Here is a 23,716-nt window from a genome sequence, read left to right as displayed (position 1 = left end):
TTAATTAAAAATAATAACTTAATGATCTTCAACTTCCGTGATGTTTATGCTACAGCCAGTGCGGTGACGCCAAACATTAGCCATAACTCGCTCCTGACGAGTCACAGTGCTGAAGTCAATCCTCTTTAACTGAGGGAGGGCAGAAATCACATGACTCCTAAACACACAAATGCACACGTGCTAAGTTAGCTGTGAATTCAGGGGCTCTGTGGACATTTTGTGTCTTTCCACAGAATGAATTCACACTGAATATTTTATAAGGTGATATCTTTCAGTCTATGCAAAGTAGACTTTACCTGTACTTTTCCTATTATTTTGCATAAACGACAGTATGAAATGAGGTGAAAATTACATCAAGAAGCTGGAAGCCTGTGATATTTATCCAATGTAGGGTGACCTTTCTGTGTGTCTGTATCTGTTGATGTTATGCAGGATATTAACTGCAAAATAAGCTCGAGCCTGTTATGGATGCTTAGTAAGGAAAGTAATTAAGTACATTAGTATGACAAGTAATGTGCTTAGGTGCAGTTTTGAGGTATCATTCTTTACTTGAATATTTTCAGGCTGAACTACTTTACGTTTTAGAAGAAAATATTCTTTCTACTTCACTACATTTACATTTATTCACAGTTCCACTCAATCGTTAGAAAGATTTTTTTTATTATTATTTAAGTTGTGTAAGATCAAATCTGTGGTTCCTTGTCACCTTTCCGATGTCTATGAGTCATTAGCAGTTCTACAGAAGAGATATCTGAACTCTAAGCTTTTCACACAGTTTCATTCAAATGTCTGTTTTAGGTCTAAAGAATTAAAACTCTAAAAAATTTAATATTTCACAACAAAGCAAAAAGATTGATTTAAAAAAGTGTAAAAAATATAAATTTTGTAGCAGAACTTTGCTTTTCTTCTTTATTTCTATTAAGTATCTCATGTTTGGCTCTGTAGACCTCCAGTTTGGAAACCTCTGGATGAATTAGATGCAAAGAGGTTTAAATTCGCTCCACTGTAACTAGCAACAAGTAAAAATCCTTGTGTGCAAGGTAAAGTATTAACTTCTATTCTGCATATAAGATCAAAGCATAATGTCTGTGTAGGCAAGGCTCAAGGAAAACTGTTGCAAGGTAAAGAAAATTAGGCCTCCACCTGTAACCTTTGTAGTTTTCTATGGCATTTCCATGTAGCGTGATGGTGTGCAGATGCTGCAGCTCTACCAGCTTGTCTACGCCCGACAGTTTCCAGATTCTGTTGCCATGAAGGTACAGAACACGCAGTTCACGCAGCTCACACAAAACCTGGAACACAGACACAGATCACACAACTAAGATCTAAATTTAAAACCAATAACGCGTAGATCTATAAATAATACTAACAGATATGAACTGATGCCCATTGGTAGAGGGTTAATTTAAGAAGGACTTGAAATTGCATGATCCTTGATAGAGAAACTTTAAAAAACACCAATCTATGTACATTTAATGAAGGATAAATACAGATGAACAGATGTGCAGTGACAATATTTACAATGAATGAGCGACATTTGTGTGTCATCGGTCAAAAAGCAGAAGAGAAAAATAGAAGGAAGGAAGAAGCTCAAAGAGAGTAAGGCAAGAAACAGAAGAAGCAAACATGCAAATACACAAAAGCCCTTGAGAGAAGAAGGAGAGAAGCCTCACTGGGTCTATGCATGTGAGTTTGTTGAAGGACAAGTCCAGCCAGCCGAGTTTCGACGGTTGAGCCAGAAAGTGGCTGAGCATGGACTGGAGGCCTTCCAGGTCGGTGATCTTGTTGTTACTGAGACGCAGAGAGCGACTCAGGTACTTGTTGTTTGCGTTCATGCTTAAAGGGCGCAGACCACTTCTGGGTACCTCTGACAGCGCACCTGAACCACAAATGAAGCAATTACAGTCAATAAAGCATGAGTTGAAAGATTAGAATTTATATATCTGCTTCCAAAAGCTATCAACCAGGTTTTTTTAGGTGATGCTCTGCAGCCGGCACGTGTTCATTACATTTTATGCTCTGAAGCAGAAAAATGAGGAATCTCCTTGAGCTCTTTGGCTCTATATTTCTATTTATCATATGCTTTTACAAGCTGTTTTTGAGTGTTCTATTCATTACCACATTGTGCAAGATTCATGAAAGCGCACGGACAATTCAGCAGATATTTGTTAGTATTCACAGTACATGACATGTGAAATCTTGTCAAATTTTCATTAACTAGAAGCATAGGTGAGCTAAGAATAACAATTTCCTATTGAAATGTAATCTTCTATAAAATATTGGCACAAAGCGAGGAAGTAAACACCACAAGTTCACCTGCTGTCAAGCTAACAAACTACAGAAACATGGTACTACCTGCAACACAGAGCATGTTGTTAAATGACAGATCGACTGGAGGTCCGTACATGCTCAGGCCTAAAGGTCTGTCCGGCACCAGCAGGTAATTTGATGTTCAGATTAACCCAGTTGCAACAACAGACCACTGAGCTTCCACAGACTGTCTGAAATAAACAAACATAAACACATGGATGTAAAAAAAAATAAAAAAAATAAAAAGTTATACACAAGCGGTTTCCTAGTGATGGGATTCCAAAATGGAATTCCTTATTATTTTAAAATATTAAATAGAACAAATAGAGAAATGCCCAAAAACTGGCTCATAACTACTAATACAAATACAACTAAACTGCTTTCTCGATTATGTTTTTATCTGTCAGATTATGTTTATTTGTGATGTATCACAAATGCGTTTCAAATCAATATATTATTGCTATTTATTTTATTGCTTGAACATCTTTCCTTTTCAGCCAACCATTTATATATTAGATGAGGTAAGACTTCCAACATGTAGTGAAAAGATCGTACTTCAACTCAAACCGTATTTTTCTAACCTCAATCAAATAATTTTGCTACCAAAACCAAGTCTTTAACATGTATTTATCATTCCAAAAGTAATAACCAGAATTTGATATGTTCCCAAAACCAACCAGGTAGTTTTGGTGCCTAAATCTGACGAAGCAGCAAGTGAAACCAGACTTACATGGAAAATTGATGGTCCTACACAGGATACCAGCCCTGGTCTCCTTGGTGAAAGTCTCCATCAAGTCATCCTCCCATCTTATGCAGATGTTGTGGTTCTTTCAAACTGACAATATCATAGGCAAGTAAATGGTAGTTTCAAAATCAAAGTATGTTTCTTTCTGAACATAAATGAAAATGCTGTTGAGTTGTATAGGATTATAATTTCTTGATGACTGGTTGCCCTGGAGAGGATCTTTCAAAATCGACCGACATTTTCCATCCAAAAAGCTTCTGCTTGTGTTCCTTGAAGTAGCTGCTTGTGGATTTCAAACTACGCTGTGAATCACTGCTCTACAGTAGAATCCGGCCTTAGTTCACTTTCCAGATTGACTCCATGACATTTGCAGCCACAATGAAAAATTGGCAATCTATTCTCCCATCTATCTGTGCAATGCTTCCTGTACCACTGGCTGTCAAAATCCACATGTTTAGCAGTTAGCCAAGTACACTTTACATTAATTTCTGCTCCTTTTCTCTCAGAACTTTCTATATTTGATTCCATTTGCACTTCATCTGGACACCGCATTCGTCTCCGAAACCACTCAAGCTTACCCAGATGCTGCTTTGAAGACGCTGCATGTAAAATCTGGTCCTTATGATTCTTCTGTCTGTTTGTGCACCGACACTCCTACATCAGCTCAATCTTCCTGCAGCTCGTTTGCAGTCATATGACGGTTTAGCTTTGCCTTTGCCCAGCAGGTTCATTTGAAAAATTTCTTTGTCTTCTAAATCTTTCACAGTTCCTTTTAACTGATGATGCCGATTGACAATTCTTGACTTGCCTTACAGCTAATGACTCAATTAGGACCTAATGAGTTAATGAAGCTCTGACGGGACATAGTAACAAGGTAATGGTACATTAACATTTGAAGAATGGCTCATTTTTAATGTCTGGTTGCTGCGGGGTTTGTATTTACTCCTTTGACTTGTGTAACCCTTTCTAGGCTAATTAACAGCAGAGAATCGATCTCAAGAATTGCAGGAAAACTCCCTCTCAAAGACCTGACAGTCAGTCTTCCAGGTTATGCTCACTCACTTAAAACAAAAAAAATGACTAAATGAATGCATAACCATATACATACAATATATGTAGACATGGTGCGACCTGTCCAGCGCATGCTTCACTTTTTGCCTTTGGTTTACCCGACTCCAGCAGCCATGAATTGTACACTGAGAAAAACAAATAAATAAAACAGAAAATTCTACAGGCGTTCTGAGAGGGCAAATGGAGGACGAGTTTACAAAGAAAAGCTGAAAGAGGGAAGAGGTGATGATGGAAAATTACATCCATCAGCCTGAGCTTTCCCTCACCTTCTTGCTCACTCAAGATGTCTGTGCGTTTGTTTGTGTGTGTGTGTGTGTGTGTGTGTGTGTGTGTGTGTGTGTGTGTGTGTGTGTGTGTGTGTGTGTGTGTGTGTGTGTGTGTGTGTGTGTGTGTGTTTACCTCACTAATAGCACAGCAGCATCTCATCGAAGAAGTGAGGGCAGTCCTTCAATGATGAAAAATAAATAAATTTAAAAAATAGACAGACAATGAGTCAGTCAAGGACACAGACGAAGACGGAGACACTGGCTGCAATCAGGATGGTTGTGAACAAATGTTTAGGGTGTCAGATTGTGTGTGACGTACGGGAAAGAGTCAAAAATGAGTATTTATAAGGAGCATGCAAAGATTTACTTCAATGCTCAAGCTGCCTTTTGATTTTAAAGGCCCACTGTTAATGAAATTAAAAGAGAATATGCATATTTAAGATGGAGCATGCTGGAGAGTCAAGTTGTCATTGTTGTGTGTGTTTGTGTGTGTCGCTGAATCTCACCAGATGGGAAGATCTAGACCTCTGAATGTGCAGCACTCTGTCCTCCCCCTGCACCTGCCATCCACTCGAGGTGCATAATACCCCTGTGCTGAAGTGAGTCTGTTCAGCTGCAAACAGTAATAAGTTGAAGATGACGAGCAGCACTGGTTAAAAGGGATTTTATGGGGTGGCTGTAGGCTGTAGGTTTCAAGGTAATTGGCACATGGAATACAAAAAACATAAAATAAAATGGAAGAAGATGAACACCTCTGTTTGGGGGTAAGAAGTCATAAAATCAGTGAAAGTTTAGATTTAGGTCAGGATTCAGTGAGGTATTTCATCTGATATGCTCAAGAGTGAATTAAATAACACAAAGACAAGATACAAACAATATGAGAACTTCTTTAAAAAGCATTGATGTTGATTGGCTTATTCTACACAAGCACAAAAATATAGACCAATTTATGTAATATAGGACAATTTATACTACAGCTGCAAAAATGTTCAGTTCTTTCATGGGTTACACATTTTAGACAAGGTATATTTCATCATTAAAACATATTATTAGTACATCTGCTTGGGGCTTTCCCATGTAGTTTAATCATAAACACAACAATACTGAATACAAGTCAACCACCTTAACTTCTTCCTGTGATATTCTAACTGATCCATTACTCATCCAGCCAGCACAGTAAAACAGGAGCTCCCTCTCACAGTTAATATTGTTCAATCATTAACAGACCAGAAAACAACAATGATACCCTCAGTTTGGAATGCACCATTCAGCATAAGTAGTGTATAAACCTGAGGCTTTTGTCATATCAAATTTAATGGAGTAAAAATGACTCACGTCAAATGGTCAAGTAGTCATTTCAACACCCAAATATATCTGTAGTTTAGTTTTCATGACTCCTTTATTTTCACTGAATACATTTTAGGCAGTCATCCACTCAAATCTGGTGCATTTCAAGATACTTTGTGTCATACTGTGAAACAATTTACATGTATTAATCGCTTTTTTATCACCAATGTGTGAAAGGGTTGTAACTTAAAAAATGAGACGTTCACTGATTCTCTCACTTAGCAGCCTGTAAACTCATGTCTGTGTAAAGGACTGGGATTTTTTTTTTTTTTTTGAGGGAAAATCTAAAGGCCTCAATGCCTCTCTTCTGCTCGCCTGCAGCAGGTAGCTCTAGTTAATGTTAGTTTAGAAAGGGAGTATGCCGTAGTTAACCAATAAACCGCCTCCAGCACAACAAATACGGCAACACTAACTAAACATAACCATTAAAAAAACAAAGGAAAGTTTTCTCTACACAGCCAGAACTATTCTCCACACTTCATTTTATCCATGTGAGTGCTGGAGAGTCAAATACAGTCTATAGTCGGAAATATATGCGGTTGGTGTGCTGTTGCTCGTTCACACGAAACAGGCGGCAGAAGCAGCCAAATGTGGGTTTGAACTGTCTTCCTATGAGATTGCCTCCTGCTTGTTTACCGAGTGGTTAATTGATACAGCAAAGCACTTGATCTTTGATACGGCAAACCTGCCATTTATTGATAGTATGTTTGATAAATAAAATGTATTTTGTTCTCTAATTAGGTTGTAGCAACGATCTTGATGTGAAAATTGGCATAAAAATACAGCAGCAATAAAGAAAATAGATGCACAGTGCATTATAAACTCGCTGTGTTTTGAGAGTTTTATTCTGAATTCTTTTGGTCTCCCATATAGATTTTATCCCCATTTGTACTGCTGGTAAAAAGTTGGCATCTCAAGGATACATGAGTGTCACCAAGTGCCACAGATTTTGCCCCAAGTGCTCAGGAACATGTGGGCTGTTTTACTGGCCCAGCATTGCTAAAAATTAGGGGTAGAGACAGTATGATTTAGACATCACTGCTGAAACTAAGATGTCTCATGATAGACACAGTATTAGCAATGTAGTAAAACAGGAGCATTTTTGTAAACTGGCAAATTGGCAATACAGCTGGTTTTACTGGACAAGAAATGGGAGAAGCAATATTAAAAGTACAAATTCACCACACAGGATTCAGTTTATTTGTGTATGGAGGAGCTGAGAGGTGATGCTGTCACTTTACTTTGAAATTAAGGGGCGCAGACTCACCGGCGAAAAACAAAACAATACATTTCTTCATTAAAATAGTCCAAAATCATAAAAAAAAAATGCATGGAAGAAGAGCCACAGTGTCCAGTAGTAGGAGTGATGTTGCATCTTGTATCATGAATATTTATACTCTGGTTCTTGGCACATTTTCAAATGTAAATTCTGGGTTTGCTGTCACACATTAAGCCTGTGTTCAAAATTTCCTCTATTGTGTTGTGACCTAGTTAGCAGCTGAGCTTGTTGCAGGATAAATATTTTTTTGTACTAATTGTACTGCTTTGTCTTTACTCCTGCAACTTTTTCTATAGTTTTTTTTTTAACGTTTTAGATTCAAGTTTAGAAAATATAATTATAACCTGTAAGTGGTTTATTCGAAACATTTATTCCTACCCTGTCTCAGATGTATCCTCAGCATGCCCCCCAGCCCAAACTGAAAACGCATCATTGGTATCAGAATACCAGCGGATCCAACAGCAGACGTCGTTGTTTTTGCCCTCTAGGAAACTGTGTGTTGCTTGAGGGAACAAGGAGACACACACAAAAACACACTCAGGCATACACAATGAATGTCTGGCCATGCACTCATAATGCAAAATGTACAAAGACCTCAACACACAGCTGCATGAACACCAATTCCAAAATCAGACCATGCATACAAACCATATTCTGTTGCCCTAAACTGAAATGGAGGCAATCTTTTTTTCTGTATTCTTCCCTTATCTTGCCACCCCCCCGTGTTATACATTAAGAAGTACAAATCTTCTTCATTTTACCTTCTCAGTCTCCCATTCTCACCAATCTGTCCTCTTTGTCCTCTAATACAAGCGTCTGGCCCTGTCTGTCAAGTTCAGCGATGGCAGGCCATAACCTCCCTTAAAAAGAAATGTGGACTCTCATCCTGCTGCACACATATTTATGTCTTTTCATCTTCTTCTTCTGTGTTAAAAAAAACACCTTTCTCCTTCTCTTCTTCTCCTCATGCATATCCTCACCTTCTTTCCATCACCATCTCTCACTCTCTCCCCAGTACTGCCACCTCCTCCCCTTCTAGTATTAGCGAGGAGGTCATGCTATTCGCCCAGCGGTCGCTCAACCTTCTCATGACACGGACACACATGGCTGCATGCCTCGTATTAAGAATATACTGACAGTTCATCAGCTGCCCTCACAGCCACTCGCTCTTCCAGATCCACGGTTGTTTAGTCAGTCAATCAGTCAGTTAGCTGCTCTGTCAGATGGCCATTGAGCCACTCACACAAAGCATCAGTCATGTCAGTCAATGCGTCGGGCAACATGAGTGAAGCGGTGTTTGAGTCCATTAGTCAGCCAGTTAGACAGCTGATGCTACACAGTGATGCCACTAATTACTTACTTACTCATCTGAACAGGTTTGGTTGGAGGCATAAATGACAGAAAAAATGTCATCTCTGCTGTTGTCTCATATTGGTTTAAAAAGAACTGAAGCTGAAGTTTTGGCAATTTTTTTTTTGGTTTATTTAACTAAAAACAAATTCATGAGATGAGCACTGCCTTTAAAAAAGTCTATTTAATGTATGTAATGTGAAAACCAGTTCAATCCATCTAAATTATGATGCAATTTCATTTCAAGCCATGCTAGCAGAAGGGCAAACTTCGGCCAATTTGGACATTCATTGTTCCCAAAGGAGACCTAAATTCTAACAGCAGCAGCAGGACACTTGTTCTGTCAAATATCTCAACTTCCACTGCATGAATTTTTGTACAGAAAATCAAGGTTCAATTCCACCCAGAACCTTAACAGCCACACTGCTTTTAGTTACCCAGTGACTCAGTTTTCAAGGTGGCTTGCAAAAAAAAAAAAAAAAAAAAATCTGTTTTATGGTTTGATTAATTCAAGCACATGGTGAAATATACAATCAATGGTCTAATCCGAGTGTAAAAGGCACTGGAAGAAAAAAAACTAATTAACACAGAAAATTGAGAACATTTCATTTGATATAATCTGAACAAAAATACATATACTTCTCATAAGGAAAACAGAGTAACTTCAAGTTGGCCCACCCACAGTGTTGAATGACTCAGACAAGCTAAAGCTAAGTAGGTCAAAAATTCTTAAAATTATGCCTTTATTTCAATCAGTGCAGCCAAAACATAAACAACACAAAGCTGCACAAAACCATTGCACAGTCATAGCATCCAGTTTTTTTTTTCAAACCTTTTGTTTGCCAAAGATCAGTGGGAACACTTTTTTCAATACCACCCGTATCACACTCAATCAATTACACAAAGTGACTTCAGGGAGTCGCTCAATACAGCTACAGTGCAGCTCAGCTGGAGCAGGTGGGGTTAAGTGCTTTTGTCAAGGGCACCACCAGAGAGGTTTGTTGGTGAAGAGGGAGAGTGTTACTCAAACACCTCGACCGCCTCAGAGCTGAGGAGGGGCACTCCAGTCAAAAATTCTTCACAGTAAGACCACTTAAACTTAAGAGGCCAAAGACATTTCATAGATTTGTTTCAAAACTCAGTGTAGGATTAAAATAATACATTTATACCCAAGACACCGGATGCCAGTGTGCAGGAAAATAAGTCATATTACAGTGATTCTGTCTGGAGCTTCTTTTGATGCTTGAAGCAACCTTGGTTGAAGAACCAGTAACACGAGTTAATAAATTCACTCTTTGCCGGCTGAGATCACAGAATGATGCACATTTGAAATGAAATGTCCTTTTTAATTTGCTCGAGGTTTAGTTTATGAGAGAATTTGTTTGTGGAAGAGCAATGAAGCTGAGCATGTATTTGCACTGGAGTCTTTAATTAAGACTGAACTGTCTGAAGGACCCTCATGTTCATATATATATAAATATATATATATATTCAAACAAGCTACAAGCTAAGATATTGGATTTCTGATTTTCCCGATATAAATTAAAACAAACAAAAAAAGGTTTCAAATATCGACCTTGTAGTGAACGAATATTAAATATATCAATGTTTCCGTTTTTAAATGAAATTCTTGATATTCTGTTTGAGATGCACTCATATATAGAAGTAATATGAAAAATCAAACTCAACGTCGACCAATATGAGAATCTTCAATATATTCAAGTCATTACACACATGTTACTCACACGATTTCCCAGCAAGAATTCAATAAGACTGGCAGCTTTACCAGGGCTCAGCAATGGAGCCTTAGCATTGAAACTGGTGTGTAGTAACTCTAGAATGTATTTAGGAGGATGTGTGTGGAAAAAAAGGAGCTACAAAATGTACTCCACTGAAACAATATTGTCCATTGAAAACAAACAAATCACACGATCCACTCATCAGCCAAAAAAAGCATATCATGAATCCGGCTCAGTTCCATTTCACCACTTACAGTGTTGTCTTACATACTCTCACCCCGTTTATTTGCATGTTGGGTTTGCCACAGTGAGTGTCATCTCAAACCAACCAGCATTAAGTGGGAGTGGGTTCTAAAGCCCTCCAATGCTGAGTCTGATTCAGCTGATGACACTTCTGTTTTGTGTCTGGAATAAAGGAAACTCCACACACTTAACATGAGCTCTGGCTGGATGTAATTAAAAGGAAATGGCTTCAGTGAAAATGTAAAAACTAACAAAATATACTGGCAGTGATACATGTCTGAAGGCAGAATCTATGGAGAAATGTCTTGCTGGAATCAATGCAAATAACCATAAATACGCATCTTTGGCCAGAGGCAGAAAACCGACTTATCCCTGTAATGATGATGCTTAAAGCAGACAGACAGAAAAATGCAGATATCAAATAAAAAGTTTCTTTATATAAAGTAATGCATACCAACACAAGTTACATGATAGCTAATGGTAAAGTAATGCTGCCTTGTTTGTCATCTGAATTTCCCACCATTTGAAGTAGGAATAATTCAGAGCTTGCTGTACTTTTTGTATTCATATAAACTAAATCAAATTGCTTGTTAATGTTTCCTCTTAGCCATTACTATGGAAAAACACATTATTTGATACATTTTTACTGCACCCATGAAGTTTTTTATGTGCTCCTAAATTTTTCACCTTAAGAACACTTGTTCATCTCTAGAGAAACAAGCAACCATCAGCCATATTTAACAGCTGCTATTTAAGAAGCTACCCATCTTATAAACAAAGTACACATGAAGATAGAAGATTTGTGGCAAAGACTGGACAGACTGACGGATATAACTAAAAAAAGTGAATAAAAGTTGATCACAATCTTCAAAAGAGTTCATCCCAAGAGTACAATAAACTTTCTGTGGCTGTAAGGTGTTGCATTTAAGAGACACACACCTGGAATTTCATTTCCAAAATGTGATCTTAATTATAAAAACACAACCTAACAAAAGGTGAAAAACCTAATTCCCATGAGTAAAAATCCAACACTGTATATGCTGGTATGCTTCTACAAATTAAGATGGAGTTATTCAAGTGACAAGTCTGAAACTCTGTTCAGCTGCCTTCCTAAATATATCTTCATTAAGAGAGGAATATAAAACTTGGATATGTATTCCCTAGAGGAAAAATGAAATCTGACAAAGAGGGTGTGAGGATCTGGGACAGAAAGATTCAAAGAACACACACATGAATATGAGTGTGTCATTAAGCCAAAACTAAAAGGAAAATATTATACGAGTGGATCACAAAAAAACTAAGAAAACACAAATATGTACATTCCCTGGGGCAGAATGTTTTTGAGGTCATGTAATGGGAAATGAGGACAGAACTCAAGGAAACTTTAAAGACAGGATTTCTGTTAAAATGTGAACACATAGTTAAGATAATACAACACATTCCCAAGCTCTGAAACTTATACAGATGAAGAATTTTAGCAATCTGATCACATACTCTGAGTTTAGATCACAGCAGCTGAGAGGACAACTCTGCATTAATCTAAGTCTGCATGACTCCATGTGTGAAGTTTATATTAATAAGTGCACTGCCTGTGTTTTTTACAGTGTGCCCAGTTTCAGGGCCAGTGTCTTTTAAGTTCAAAGATTTCTGTGGATTTAAACATCAAATTTTGTCATTTTAAAATGCATGAACCAATCTCAAGCTGCTGGAGAAGATTCAGAATTTATGCAAAGTTCAAAAGACTCCCATCAAGTTAGAACAGGACAAGTTCACTGTTAACATATTAGAAATAATTATGCGATAAAAACGGCACAGTAAAGATGTGAAATGCATATTCAAAATTAAAACAACTCCCCATCTTGTGACATTTCACAGGCTCAAAGGCTTCTGGAAGAAAAAAAGCCCCAACATGAATCCATTTTGATTGACTTCTTAAAGGTCATGTGATTAAGAAGGTAATGGGAAGATATCTATCTTTATGGGCTGTCAAATGAGCACTTGACATCAGCAGATTACACACACACACACACGCACAAAGACAGTCATAGACAAAGTCATTTAAATGTGCCTTCCCCCCTCAGAATGTATCTGTGTGTGTGTACATAAAACCATAATTCATTATTATCTACCACACACAGACAGTGACCTCTCAGCATTAGAGAAGTGATGGAGAGAGAATGTGCACGTCTACATGCATGAAGAAAGAAGTGATGAATGAGAGTCTGTGTTTGCGTGTGTGTGTGTATGTGCGTGTGTGTGTGTGTGTGTTCTGTGCTCACAGCTAGAATGAGGTAAAATATATTCTGAGGACACGTGGTAGCTGTTTGACACCACATAAAAATAGTGTTTGTGTGTGCAAATGACTCTGCAAAGGGATACATGTGTGTGTATGTTTGTCTGAAAAGTGTGTATGTGTGTGTCCTTGTAATATGCATGTTGTGGAGGCATAAATCTGTTTACACAGTCATGCTGTGGGGATCCGTTTACTCTTTAGGGACTAAATAAAAAATCCATAGTGTAAAATGTTAATTTTTAGTATTAAGGTCAATGTGACGTTAGGTTTAAGTTAAACAAGTTGTATGGTTGCTGTTAGGTCAATATAATGTCCTCTGAAGTGATGGAAACAGGACTGTGTGTGCCTGTGTGTGTGTGTATGTATGCATGTGTGTGCATATATGTGTACTTGGCATTTGTGTGACGATAAGAGTGACTAATGCCTTTCTGTTGCACAGCACCAGGGGATGTTACTGAAGGGTTTAATTAGCTGTCACACAACAGCCAATAGAGGGAAACACAATACTTAACACATGCAACACTGAATGTGGGAGAGGAAAGACTGTACATGTGTGTGCGAAAACATAGCAGGAAATCCACACAAAGAGCTTTCATAGGATTACGTGTGATTCTTTCCTCATATATGATATGTACAGACATTATGCCAGCACTGGCATGTGTTTGTCTGTGTGCATGTGTGTGACTGTGAGTGGTACAGCTGAAAAGTCTGTCAAAATAAAATGTGCTATTTCAGTTGATATAATTTCTAATTACTGATCTTTTATTGGATTACTTTTTTTTTAAATGCCAGAAGAAAACGGTTTATTAAGTTGAATTTAAGGACACTACTTTTAATTTAATCACTTTAGTCTATTTATCAAGGTACTTATGAACATGCATATGCTAAACTATGTATAAAAATTAAAAGGGATAAAGGATTGATCTCACCTTCATGCATTTAAAATAAAAAAAAAACGTAAGTACATTATAAAGCTGCATGAAGGGCAACCAGAGCTGCTGCACTACAGAACAGTGACGATTCAGAGTGACTGGCCAGAACCAGGTATCACTGGGCGAAGACGTCAATTAGTTTTGGAAGCAACGTTGGACTGAAGGTGTTTTTGGATGTTCAGAAGTGGTAAACGTGCTTATGTAGTAGCTTTGAGCCTTAGCTAGGTTCTACAAAGTGCTTTTGTGATGTGATTTCTGAAGAGTTTTGCCACAAAGCACTCACACGTACCCTAAGTGAATGTGGTCCCAATTGTCTCAGTAAACACTGCATTGCTGAATTTCCATACTGCTGCATGTTTTGTTTTGTTTTGTTCGAACACTGTTTTGCAGATTAACACTTTGCAGCTTAGATAACAAAAGAAGATTTGGCTAACATCTCCTCCCAGACAGCCACAGCCGTTTCTCCCTTCTCTTGCATTTGCTTTATTGGAGTGAAGGAAGGCAGGGAGGAATGAAAACCATTCAACAGTAACAAAAATCCAAATTAGAAATTATTCATTGATTGAATTTCAAGTTTCATGTTCAATCACAATAAGGAAACAATTAGATCAGACGACGCGCAGGCCATTTAGTCACATCCCCATTGTTGTCTAGATCAGTATTCATAGTCTCTCCTGGTGTGTCTGGGCAGCTGGGCTATTGCTAAAGGAACATAGTCGCCTCTGAGTGCTAAACTCTGGCTTGGAACGTGTGAATCCATCTCTAGGAACTGCCACTGCTGCCGTTCATGCTTCCCTGTGCAACGCTGGCAAGGGACACAGCCTGGTGGTTCCAGTCAGGGCAGGAGTCCAAAGTTGCCAGCAGCTAGATGTCATACATCTTCTCTTCTCTAGCCCTGCTTGAAGTCATTCTACAACACCAGAGGCAGACATCCGTAGGTGTTGTAGATCAGTCTTAGAGTGGCTGAGTGGAAAAGGAAGAGGAGCTGCGTATGCACTGGGGTTTCGTAGGGTACCGCAACGCATGATCACTACCCACTGATTGTAAAGTGAGAACAAAGATCTGTCTCAGTGTACCGAGGTGGAGCCTTGATGGGGTTACCCGATGGTGAAGCCCATTATACAGTGGAGCAACCAAATAGTACCCAAATCCTCTTTGTGTGAGAATTGCAAAATGTGAAATGAGAGTGTTCTTGAGACTAGTATCGAAATTAATACCAAAATCAAAGAACACTAAAGTAGCTTGAATACAAACCATGCTTTATTATTTGATTGGTACACATTTGAAGCTTCCATATAATTTATAGTTATACTACTACTAAATCCATCTGCTGTTTGTGAAATGTTCAGAACGCTGTTTTTCTAATTTGTCTGCACCAGTGACGTAATGTAAATAATGTGGTAACCAAGGTAACGTACATGCACCGGCAAGTGACCGCCGGGATAGTACCTCGATCAGACAGTCCAGAGCAGTTTAAACTGCAGCCCGGTGTGCTTGTATCCTCTGTGGACTCTCAGTTCATTAACTCTATTAAAAAATACAGAGTCATCCCTCAGTAAACATCCCAGAATATTGCTGTACAAGACACCCTGTCTCTACCTGTTTGTTATTATTCATAACATGTGGTCGATGTGCATACTGCATTAATAAGCCACTAATAGTGTGCATAATCAGTTATTTCTCTGTGAGCTCTGTGTGCCAGCAGAGAACAAAAACACACACATATGAGGCATGAAAGTGCCGACTAACCTGCTGTCAGTCAAACCACTGTGAACAAGACCAGAGCTGAGATGCAACAATGTGTCATATTTTACCAGAGGCCAGATCAAATGAGCCAAACTACACATTTTAAAATACCCAGCAATAGCAAAGAGACATAGAAAAACAAAACTGGAAATGTGTTAGCATACTACTAGCATTCTTTTCCAAGAAGCTGATCAAAGAAACCCAGATGACAGCCCTGACTGATTCCAACTGCTGAATCAGCTTCTTCCATTAATAAGGAGACATACAGATAAAAAAACAGGTAGAAATCTACATAAGAATTCAGAACCAAAATCCGCAAATGCGCAAGGAGCTATGAATTATACAAAAACATGTATTTACTCTATCAAAACAGTGATACTACTTGGTGTACTGGATGCCTATGTGGCTCTTATTAGCAACTCTGAACTCAAAAATATCTGTCCTAATATTGTTTAAAAGTCTCAAACTTTGATATAGCTCCAGTTATGATCTACAGTAAGGTCAGCATTAGTCTTCAGCCTCAAATGTGAAATGACTGAAAAGTGCTGCCTAGGGAGCTTTGGCTGAGCACGAGCCCAAACTGTACCTTAAAGGTGATCGATAAGATTTTAAAATCAATTCTCAACTGAAAAGTGGAGCCACTGAAGTTAAGCTAAAATGGGAGAAGTATGATGTGTTTTTTTAGTCCTCATCAGGAGACTGCAGTACTTTAGACCAACTTTGCTTGAAACTGCAGAGAGTACAATAGAAGGTTGTAAACACTGATCTAGGCTGTTTAAAGATTCAAATATCCAACCTGGAAAGGCTCTCAGTTTGATGGTGTATCCAGCTGTCTTAACAAGTTGTCACAACAAGAAAATATACAACAATACTGTGATTTTAATGTGCAGTGTATTCTATGGCTCTGTTTGAATCTGACAGGTAAGTGGCTAATTCTACCAATGGGATTATCAGCCATTTGCCTTTAACAAAGCTTTATAGTTGCTACTCAGCCCAAATGCTTGAACAACACTGTTTGTGTAAGACATAACCCTTAAAAACGACTCATTCATTGTATTCGCTCCATGATCATAACGGAGGCACAAGAACAAGTGCGCAGGTAGCAGCCAGTTCCCTTCGTCTGTGATATTTGTTTAAATATGTTACATCTGAGATGCGAATCATTCCTAAATTAGAAGGTACTGATGGCTCCATCAAGAGTTTGGCTTCTCCCCTGATGATGCTTGTAATGGCTTGTTATGCTTTGTACTCTCACAAAGCTTTGTTCACACTAAAAAGCACAATCAACATAATTATTAGCTTGAAAACTTTTTTCCCTGGTGGTGTTGCGCACAGAGGCTTTGGGCCATGCTAATTTCTGTCTATTCACTGAGTTTAATTAAGACAACAAGGATTTAGAGTCCTCCAATGACATGACCCACGGGACTAATTCTCCCTCATTTGCTTCCCACGACTCTCCAACAAAATAAAACGGTCCAAGATTGCTCAGTTTTGGGATCAAAATAAATAGGGCATATCTTATTGATTGTTTTTGCAGCGTAGTGGAACATTAAGCTCCACATGCCAATTTGTGTTGTATTTTTACGGGACACGGTGCAATCTGGCTGCATGATCAGGTAAATCAACTAAATGGAAGGATATTTTCAGACTGACAGCTATGCTTTTTTTTTTGCTAAAACCATGTAAAAGTAAATTTTGTAGGCCCTTGGGTCATCAAATTTAAATACAGAAGATCATAAACTTTTCCTTCAAGTGAAACAGACCCACACACACACAGAAAACTGTTTGGAGTCGAGTGGATTCTTCATGACGGCAGAAATACGGCTCGCAGCCCTGCCTTTGATCATAGCCTACACAACTTCAAAGGCACAAAGAGAGAATTTCATTTAACATTTAATGGAACATTTTTAGGAAGAGTATACAAGTCCTACCAGAATTCACCTTGCGTTACCCTTCTTTGAGAGCTAAGACAGAAAAGCACATTTTTTTTTGGTTTCATCATAGTAATATATTTTGTAGTCACTGTGGAACTCTTAAAAAAAACTTCCTTAGGTAGCCTCCTTCCAGCTGCCTGAATTACTTATTTTCCAGTGAAACACAAATACAACCATGAAAAATAATGGCAGTAGAGGAGATTTATAGATACACAACAGAAGTAGCACCACTTAATTGAGTGTATTTTTAGTCTCTACATGAAACCTAGCTAATTAATTTACAATTTGTGCATAAAATCTATCCCAACAGTTGGCATTTTTGAATTATTGGATTGCACAATAGTTTATTTATTTAAATTTAAACTCTAATTCTCCACTGACTTAAATACATCACGTCATATTTACGGGTTCACACCCAAGTCAAGCATTTTCTGAAATCAAAGTAAAACTACAGGTTTGTTGTCACATTTCTGGCTACTGCAGGAAGTCAGAAATTAAATAGCACACCGCAGGCCTTTGCATTCCCTCAGAAGGGGCTCACCAAGTTAAAAAATTTTGTTAGCAAAGACCTGCTGTGTCTCACATCCTCGGGTTAGGTATGCGATTTTCCGCTATTGTTCTTGGACACAGCGTATTTTGTGAAATGGCTGTTTTTAAGATGCTGGAATGAATTGATTGTGTTTTTTAATTCCGAACGGCAAGCGTTTGCATATAGCAACAGAACACAACATGACCATCGTAATTTTTTTATTTGTAGCAATTCTCCCTCATCTGCAACAGTGACTGGCTTTATTTCTTCAACATTGGCCTGATTTTTACTGTACTCATCTCCCTCATTGCTGAGTTACATCAGTTTAAATTGCCAGGAGGGCACATTCAAACTGCATCTGTCTAGTTGAGTGTTTATGAATGTTCATAAAGATGGCGAACACACGCCAACAGACAGCGATTGGTCGTTTTTTAATAAAAAGAAGTTTTGATCCATTGTTGAACTCACAGATCAGTGAATCAACTGGTTTATTTGATTAGTGTCCGGCTCTATTGTGAAACGTTAACAGTGCTGTGCAGGCACTAATACATCTTCTGTTCTAAGTAAAAATGTTATGGATGGATCTGACAAACCATATAATCTGACTCAGCAACAACAGCAAAGATTAATTGCCGAAGTTGAGTCCAATTCTATGAAAACTAGCTATGCAGTTGGCAATTACATGCCATTTTGAGATAATCTGTATCGGCCACCAATTATTTCACACGGCTGGTAACCGAAGAAAAGAATGCAGAGGCATTTGTTGCTGTGGAACAGAAGGAAATGTACCAATGCCTAAATTCCCACAACAGAATTTAAATGACCAAACTTAACAGCATATACAACTTTTACTGCCTGTATAATTACACTAATTCTGGCCTGTCAGTGAGAAGCGTTACGTTAGTTAAAAGCAAGGATTTAACCAGTTTAACTAGCATATAGGCCTCAATAAATGATTGCATTGGTGTCCACAACCTAAACTCCTACTCTTGCAGAATCGTGGTTGTAAAACATTTATCAAATTTACCTTCACAGTGGAATTTTGCTTCTTATTAGTCTTTACACTGTATTGGCTGTATTGTAGCTGCCGAAACCAACGACAGGATATTGACTTTTTTTTTTTGATCAGCCATCCCCCCCCTTTTTTATTTCTTACATTTATGTTATTGTAACTGTTATTGGCATCAGACATTGAAAAACTCATGAGTGGGACCAAATGGTAACAACTTCCATAAGATGTTTTAAGTGCAACCTCCTTCATAAAACATATTTTCCAACAACCTTGAGCATTACTTATCACTTTTATTTATTTTTTCTTTTTACTGGCCTGTGACTGCACCATTATTTTACTTTATAAGATTGTATTCTATCTTAATTTATTTAATTTCCCTTTAAAATGCATTTTAATTCATGTTTTAACACTTTGAATTGTCTTGTGTTTCAAAAGTACTATACAGAATTAAACATATGCATTAAATCCTCCTGAGGAAAAAACTGTTTAATGCAATAACAAAGTCTCATGTAGGTAACTTTTGTCTGGATGTGATCTGCAGTAAAGGATGCATCAGAAACAAGGAAAGAAAAAGGAGGCAGCTGACAGGTAATTGTGAACCATAATTAAATAGAGCCTTGTTGCTGGTTTCACCACAAATTGAGTTGCAGACCCAATTTTGAAGAAATGTCGCACTAAAAATCAGTTCAGATTGATTACACATTTACTTTTGTCCAATTTATTTAGCTGATAGATTGTTAACTGTGAGACACAACACTGTAGATCTGTCTTTGTCTTAAAGCAAAGACACAGAGACAATCTGAACTGCATCTGTGGAACTTTTACAACAAGCTCCTACTTGTTCCAACTTAGATTTTAGACACCGATACCTGCAAATACAGACGATACATCTCTGCTGTTTCTGCGCTGAAAGCAGAAAACAACACGGGAGGAAAGCTACATTTAAGAATGCGTGCGACTGCGAATGAGTGCAGGAAACCAGGTTTTTGTTTAAGTAAATGTGAGAAAGATTCAACAAAGATAAAACTTTAAGAGTGGGTTTTTGTGTGCATGTAAAGTAGCGGTGTCAGCAGTGAGACAGCATTAGTGAGGGTAGGGGAAATGTCAGCCCATCTGTCAACATGACATCTGCAATCTTTTCCTTCTCTGTCCAAATCTGTTTGCTTCATTCACTTGGTTAAACTATTCAGAACTCAAGAGCTGCTTTTCTCTTACATTCTCTCTTCCTGGGTTTATACATCTGCCCCTCACTTGATTCTCTATCTCTCTATTCATCTTCCTCCTATTTTCTCTGCTGTTCTCTCTCCACATTTTCCACTCTCTCCACTCTAATACGCACATCCATCTCACTAGTGTGTCGCAGAATAGAGCAGGGTGTGTGTGTGCATCTCTTGTTTTTATATAAGAAACAATGAGATGCTCAGAATGTGGCTGCCCTTTAAAAAGCTCCGTACCAAGCTGCTGTTTTTTGGCTGAGCAGAGCGCATTCAAAAGTAGAAAAAAGCTGACCTTTTTCAGAGAAGCACACATGACATCAACTGCTGTTTTTATCAGTTGCGAAAATCATGACCAAAAAAAAAAAAAGATGTCGGCAGTTTCTTATTACAACCAAAAGTTTGAGAAAAAAAATGTAAAATGTTCCTTTTGAAACATTAGGAAAAGCTATTCAAGCTTTATCAGGAAAATAAATGCTAATATAAGGGTTATTTCTTGTGTTTATTCAACGTAGTGACACTGTTCAGTCAGGTTCAACAAACTGTGTATGCAGATTGTGCATATAGTTTGCTGAGTGCACAGTTTAGGGGAAATTTTGAAGCAAGAGCTCAGAAAATGAATTTCACATTCAGAATAAATGACAGGAATGCAGGAAATATGTTGTCAGCAAAATACTGAATATACTAAAACTTTTTGTATCCTGCCCTTAAATAACTGGAAACAATTAAGTTAGAACTTGCTGTTCAATTCCTATTTACTTTTTAAAGCAAAAGTAACAGAACCACAGTGTCAAATAAGTAAGTATGCTAATGAGAACAGCTTTGTTGAGAATTTGCCTATGTTAAAATGCATTACGTGTGAGCACAGTGAGCAGGAGAGAAGCGGACAGATCTAGCTAAGCTTTGGTTGCAATGAAGCACACTGGTGACATGAAAACACAGTGACCCACCCAGTCCTTGATTTTTAGTTTCAAATCAGTGTTTAAGTTTCCACCATTTGTTAAAGACCTTCAACATCACAGTTGCCACAGAGGTTTGACTTGTAAGCATACGACCAAAGCTAATGGTAACGTTAGCCACATTAGCTGCACAATGCGCCAACACTAAGGATGTAGTTTTACTATTGTTGATGGAACATTGCCATCAATAGTAAAAGCAATCCACTAGATTCCTCACATCCTGGGAGTGCATGAAGACTATTGTGTTCACTCTTGCAGTCAACAGCAGAGCATTTCTGCTGCTCTTGGGAAATGTCTCATCTCATAAGTAGCATTCAGCGAGGGTGCCGGTTTATGGAAGGTTTGAGCTTGACGACTGGTGGCTAAGTAGAGATTATGTGGTGTCTGTACATTTCTTTCTGTGCTGGGAAACAGAAATCAGTGTTTTCTCTACATTCATTTAGGAGTGGCGGGCCACCATTCCTAAATCCTAGCCGCCGCTCCTTCAAATTTCTGTTGGGTTAATACGACGTTAATTACTCGTGAGAGCGCGGCCATGAAAGTGACGTCACATCAAGCACCCAGGCACCAGGCCAGAGAGTCGGAGAAGTGTCGTCTTGGAAAATAGGGAAGCGACTTACCGGAGAAAAGTTATTAGCTTTAGATAACTCATAATAGATTTTACAAGTTAAACAGACATTTGCTAAATATTGATGTCCAGCTAAGGTTATGTAATATATCGGTAGCTTAAGTTAATTGGGCCCAGTGTCAACTCAGTGTCACTAATATGAGCAAACTAATTAATAGCATTAAGCTAATATCTACACGCCATGATGTAACTGCTGACTGCATTTTCACATGAACTTGTTCAAATATTTATTTTTTTTAATTTTGACATTCAGCCTTTAAAAAGCAATTTTCAACTGGCCATTCAATAAATAGGTTGCACAAGTAAAATCTGCATTCAGGTATCATTTGTTTATGCTGCCACGACTCCTGGAAAGCCTGCTGCTGCTGCTGAAAAAAATCCTAGAGAAAACACTGAAAATACATGGACTTTTCAATATTGACATTGCACTGGAAACTTAGCAACACAGACAGGACATTGGTTTTCCCATAGAGATGCTGTATTTCTCCTCAACCTTACTTGCCTCTCATGTCAACTTGTGTAAGCTCATAGGCCGGTCTTAGAAAGGCCATTGGTAAGCGAGGTGAAAGTTCAAACTGACTGAGCCTTGCTTGCCTTGACCACACGCCTGAACAGTGCACGTCATTGAGGAGAGAACTGCTCTACTTACAAACAAGAGCTCGGATAATGGTGAGAGAAATTACTGGCCGATGTGTGTTTGTGGCCCTGGTTCTAGTTACAGCTGATAGGCAATTATCAGAAAGTAAGAGGACAAACACCTACACATCTGCAAAATATTGCACATGATTCACTCAGAAAAGGTTCTGAATAATGTTTATATAAATAAATAAATGTGGGGGAAGAGATCGAAACCTGCAAACACGGCGTTATACAAAAGCACCACCAGGTCCCATTTCGCCAAAATGAACAACAAGGTCAAAAGTCAGGTGATATATTAATTTGTAGATTAGTATATATCATATTGAAGGGTGTTTAATTGAGTGAGAACTTACAATGTGTCTGCACAATTTGTTTTGCAATATAAGGGCTGGTACACTCCTCAACAGGAAGCCCAAAGGGTAAAATTATATTCTCCTCTACCTGTTAGATCTACCGATTTGAAAGACAAATTTAGTACTGATTTTAACACTTGCTTTCATGTCGTTCACAGCAGACAACTGAAACAGAAATATGCAAGGGATGCTCGCTCTCTCTCTTTCACAAACATATACACACACACAGACACACAATGATACGCAACCCTGCAGACTCAAACCACAATTGGTTTCAGTGAGTTGTCACATTCTGGCCGAAAGTCAATTTTATACTTACTTAGCCCCATAATAAGAAGTCATGTTGACAACCTCACAATACATCTCTCCTTTTACCGGGTGGGAGAGAAAGAAAAACAAGGAATCAGGAAGAGGGCGACTGTGGGGAGTTGAGCAGCATGTGGGACAGTTGATAAAGAGACGCTGGGAGAAAATGACTGACAAAAAAACAAAGACTCAGAAATCACTATCCATATGTGCCCACAGTGTGGTCGGACAAGACATTTTAAATATTTAATCATTCAAGCTCTTGAAAGAAAGCTGTATTTTAATTTCTCCAAATATATATAAAAGGCACTCTTTAGTCCACTTTATAGTTTACAATGTCTTTTCTCATTACAGTAAAATTGAATTTTCTCACTAATAATGTATTTTAATCTGAATAAAGATTTTAATTTAACCAAACACTGTTTTTGTGCTCAGCATTTTTCTACAGGAGGGATTTGGTGTATTCACATTCAGAAATTACCATTCTATGTGGTAGTGTTAGTGGTGGAGTTTGCCATTCCTGCACTAGGCAATCACAGGAAACGAGGCATGTAATCCAGTTTAATTTTATTTTGCTGATAACAGCCCCTCTGTTTACTGTTTGCACTCTTCATACCATGTCAGAGTTAGATTAATTTGCTGCCAATGCAAACGGAACATTTCCTATTGCTGCTGCATTCAACTGACAAAACACAGGATGGCTTTTATTGTGAAACGGCCACAGAAAAACCTACTTATGTCACCGTGGCTGGTGCTTAAAGCCATGAGAGTATCTAAAAAAAAATCACAACATGCAATTTGACAGCTGATAATTTTTTGCA

At 38.2% G+C, this 23,716-nt stretch overlaps 1 protein-coding gene across 1 annotated transcript in view; it reads right to left on the bottom strand.

Annotated features, from left to right (window-relative positions):
- Window positions 1–23,716, bottom strand: part of LOC111573924 (leucine-rich repeat-containing protein 51-like) — a 124,164-nt gene continuing 100,448 nt past the window's right edge. Inside the window, exons 3-8 of the mRNA XM_023278297.3 lie at window positions 4,899–5,005; window positions 4,526–4,571; window positions 2,356–2,501; window positions 1,674–1,879; window positions 1,144–1,292; window positions 1–157 (exon numbers count right to left, since the gene is read on the bottom strand). Of these exons, the coding sequence (XP_023134065.1) occupies window positions 19–157; window positions 1,144–1,292; window positions 1,674–1,879; window positions 2,356–2,407 (546 nt within the window). The 5' untranslated portion in view covers window positions 2,408–2,501; window positions 4,526–4,571; window positions 4,899–5,005 and the 3' untranslated portion in view covers window positions 1–18. The remainder of the gene's footprint in view (window positions 158–1,143; window positions 1,293–1,673; window positions 1,880–2,355; window positions 2,502–4,525; window positions 4,572–4,898; window positions 5,006–23,716) is intronic.

This window comes from Amphiprion ocellaris, chromosome 18 (assembly GCF_022539595.1).
Source record: "Amphiprion ocellaris isolate individual 3 ecotype Okinawa chromosome 18, ASM2253959v1, whole genome shotgun sequence".
Lineage (NCBI taxonomy): Eukaryota > Metazoa > Chordata > Actinopteri > Pomacentridae > Amphiprion > Amphiprion ocellaris.
Note: the sequence above shows the minus strand (reverse complement) of the source record. Positions and strands in the feature narration are given on the sequence as shown.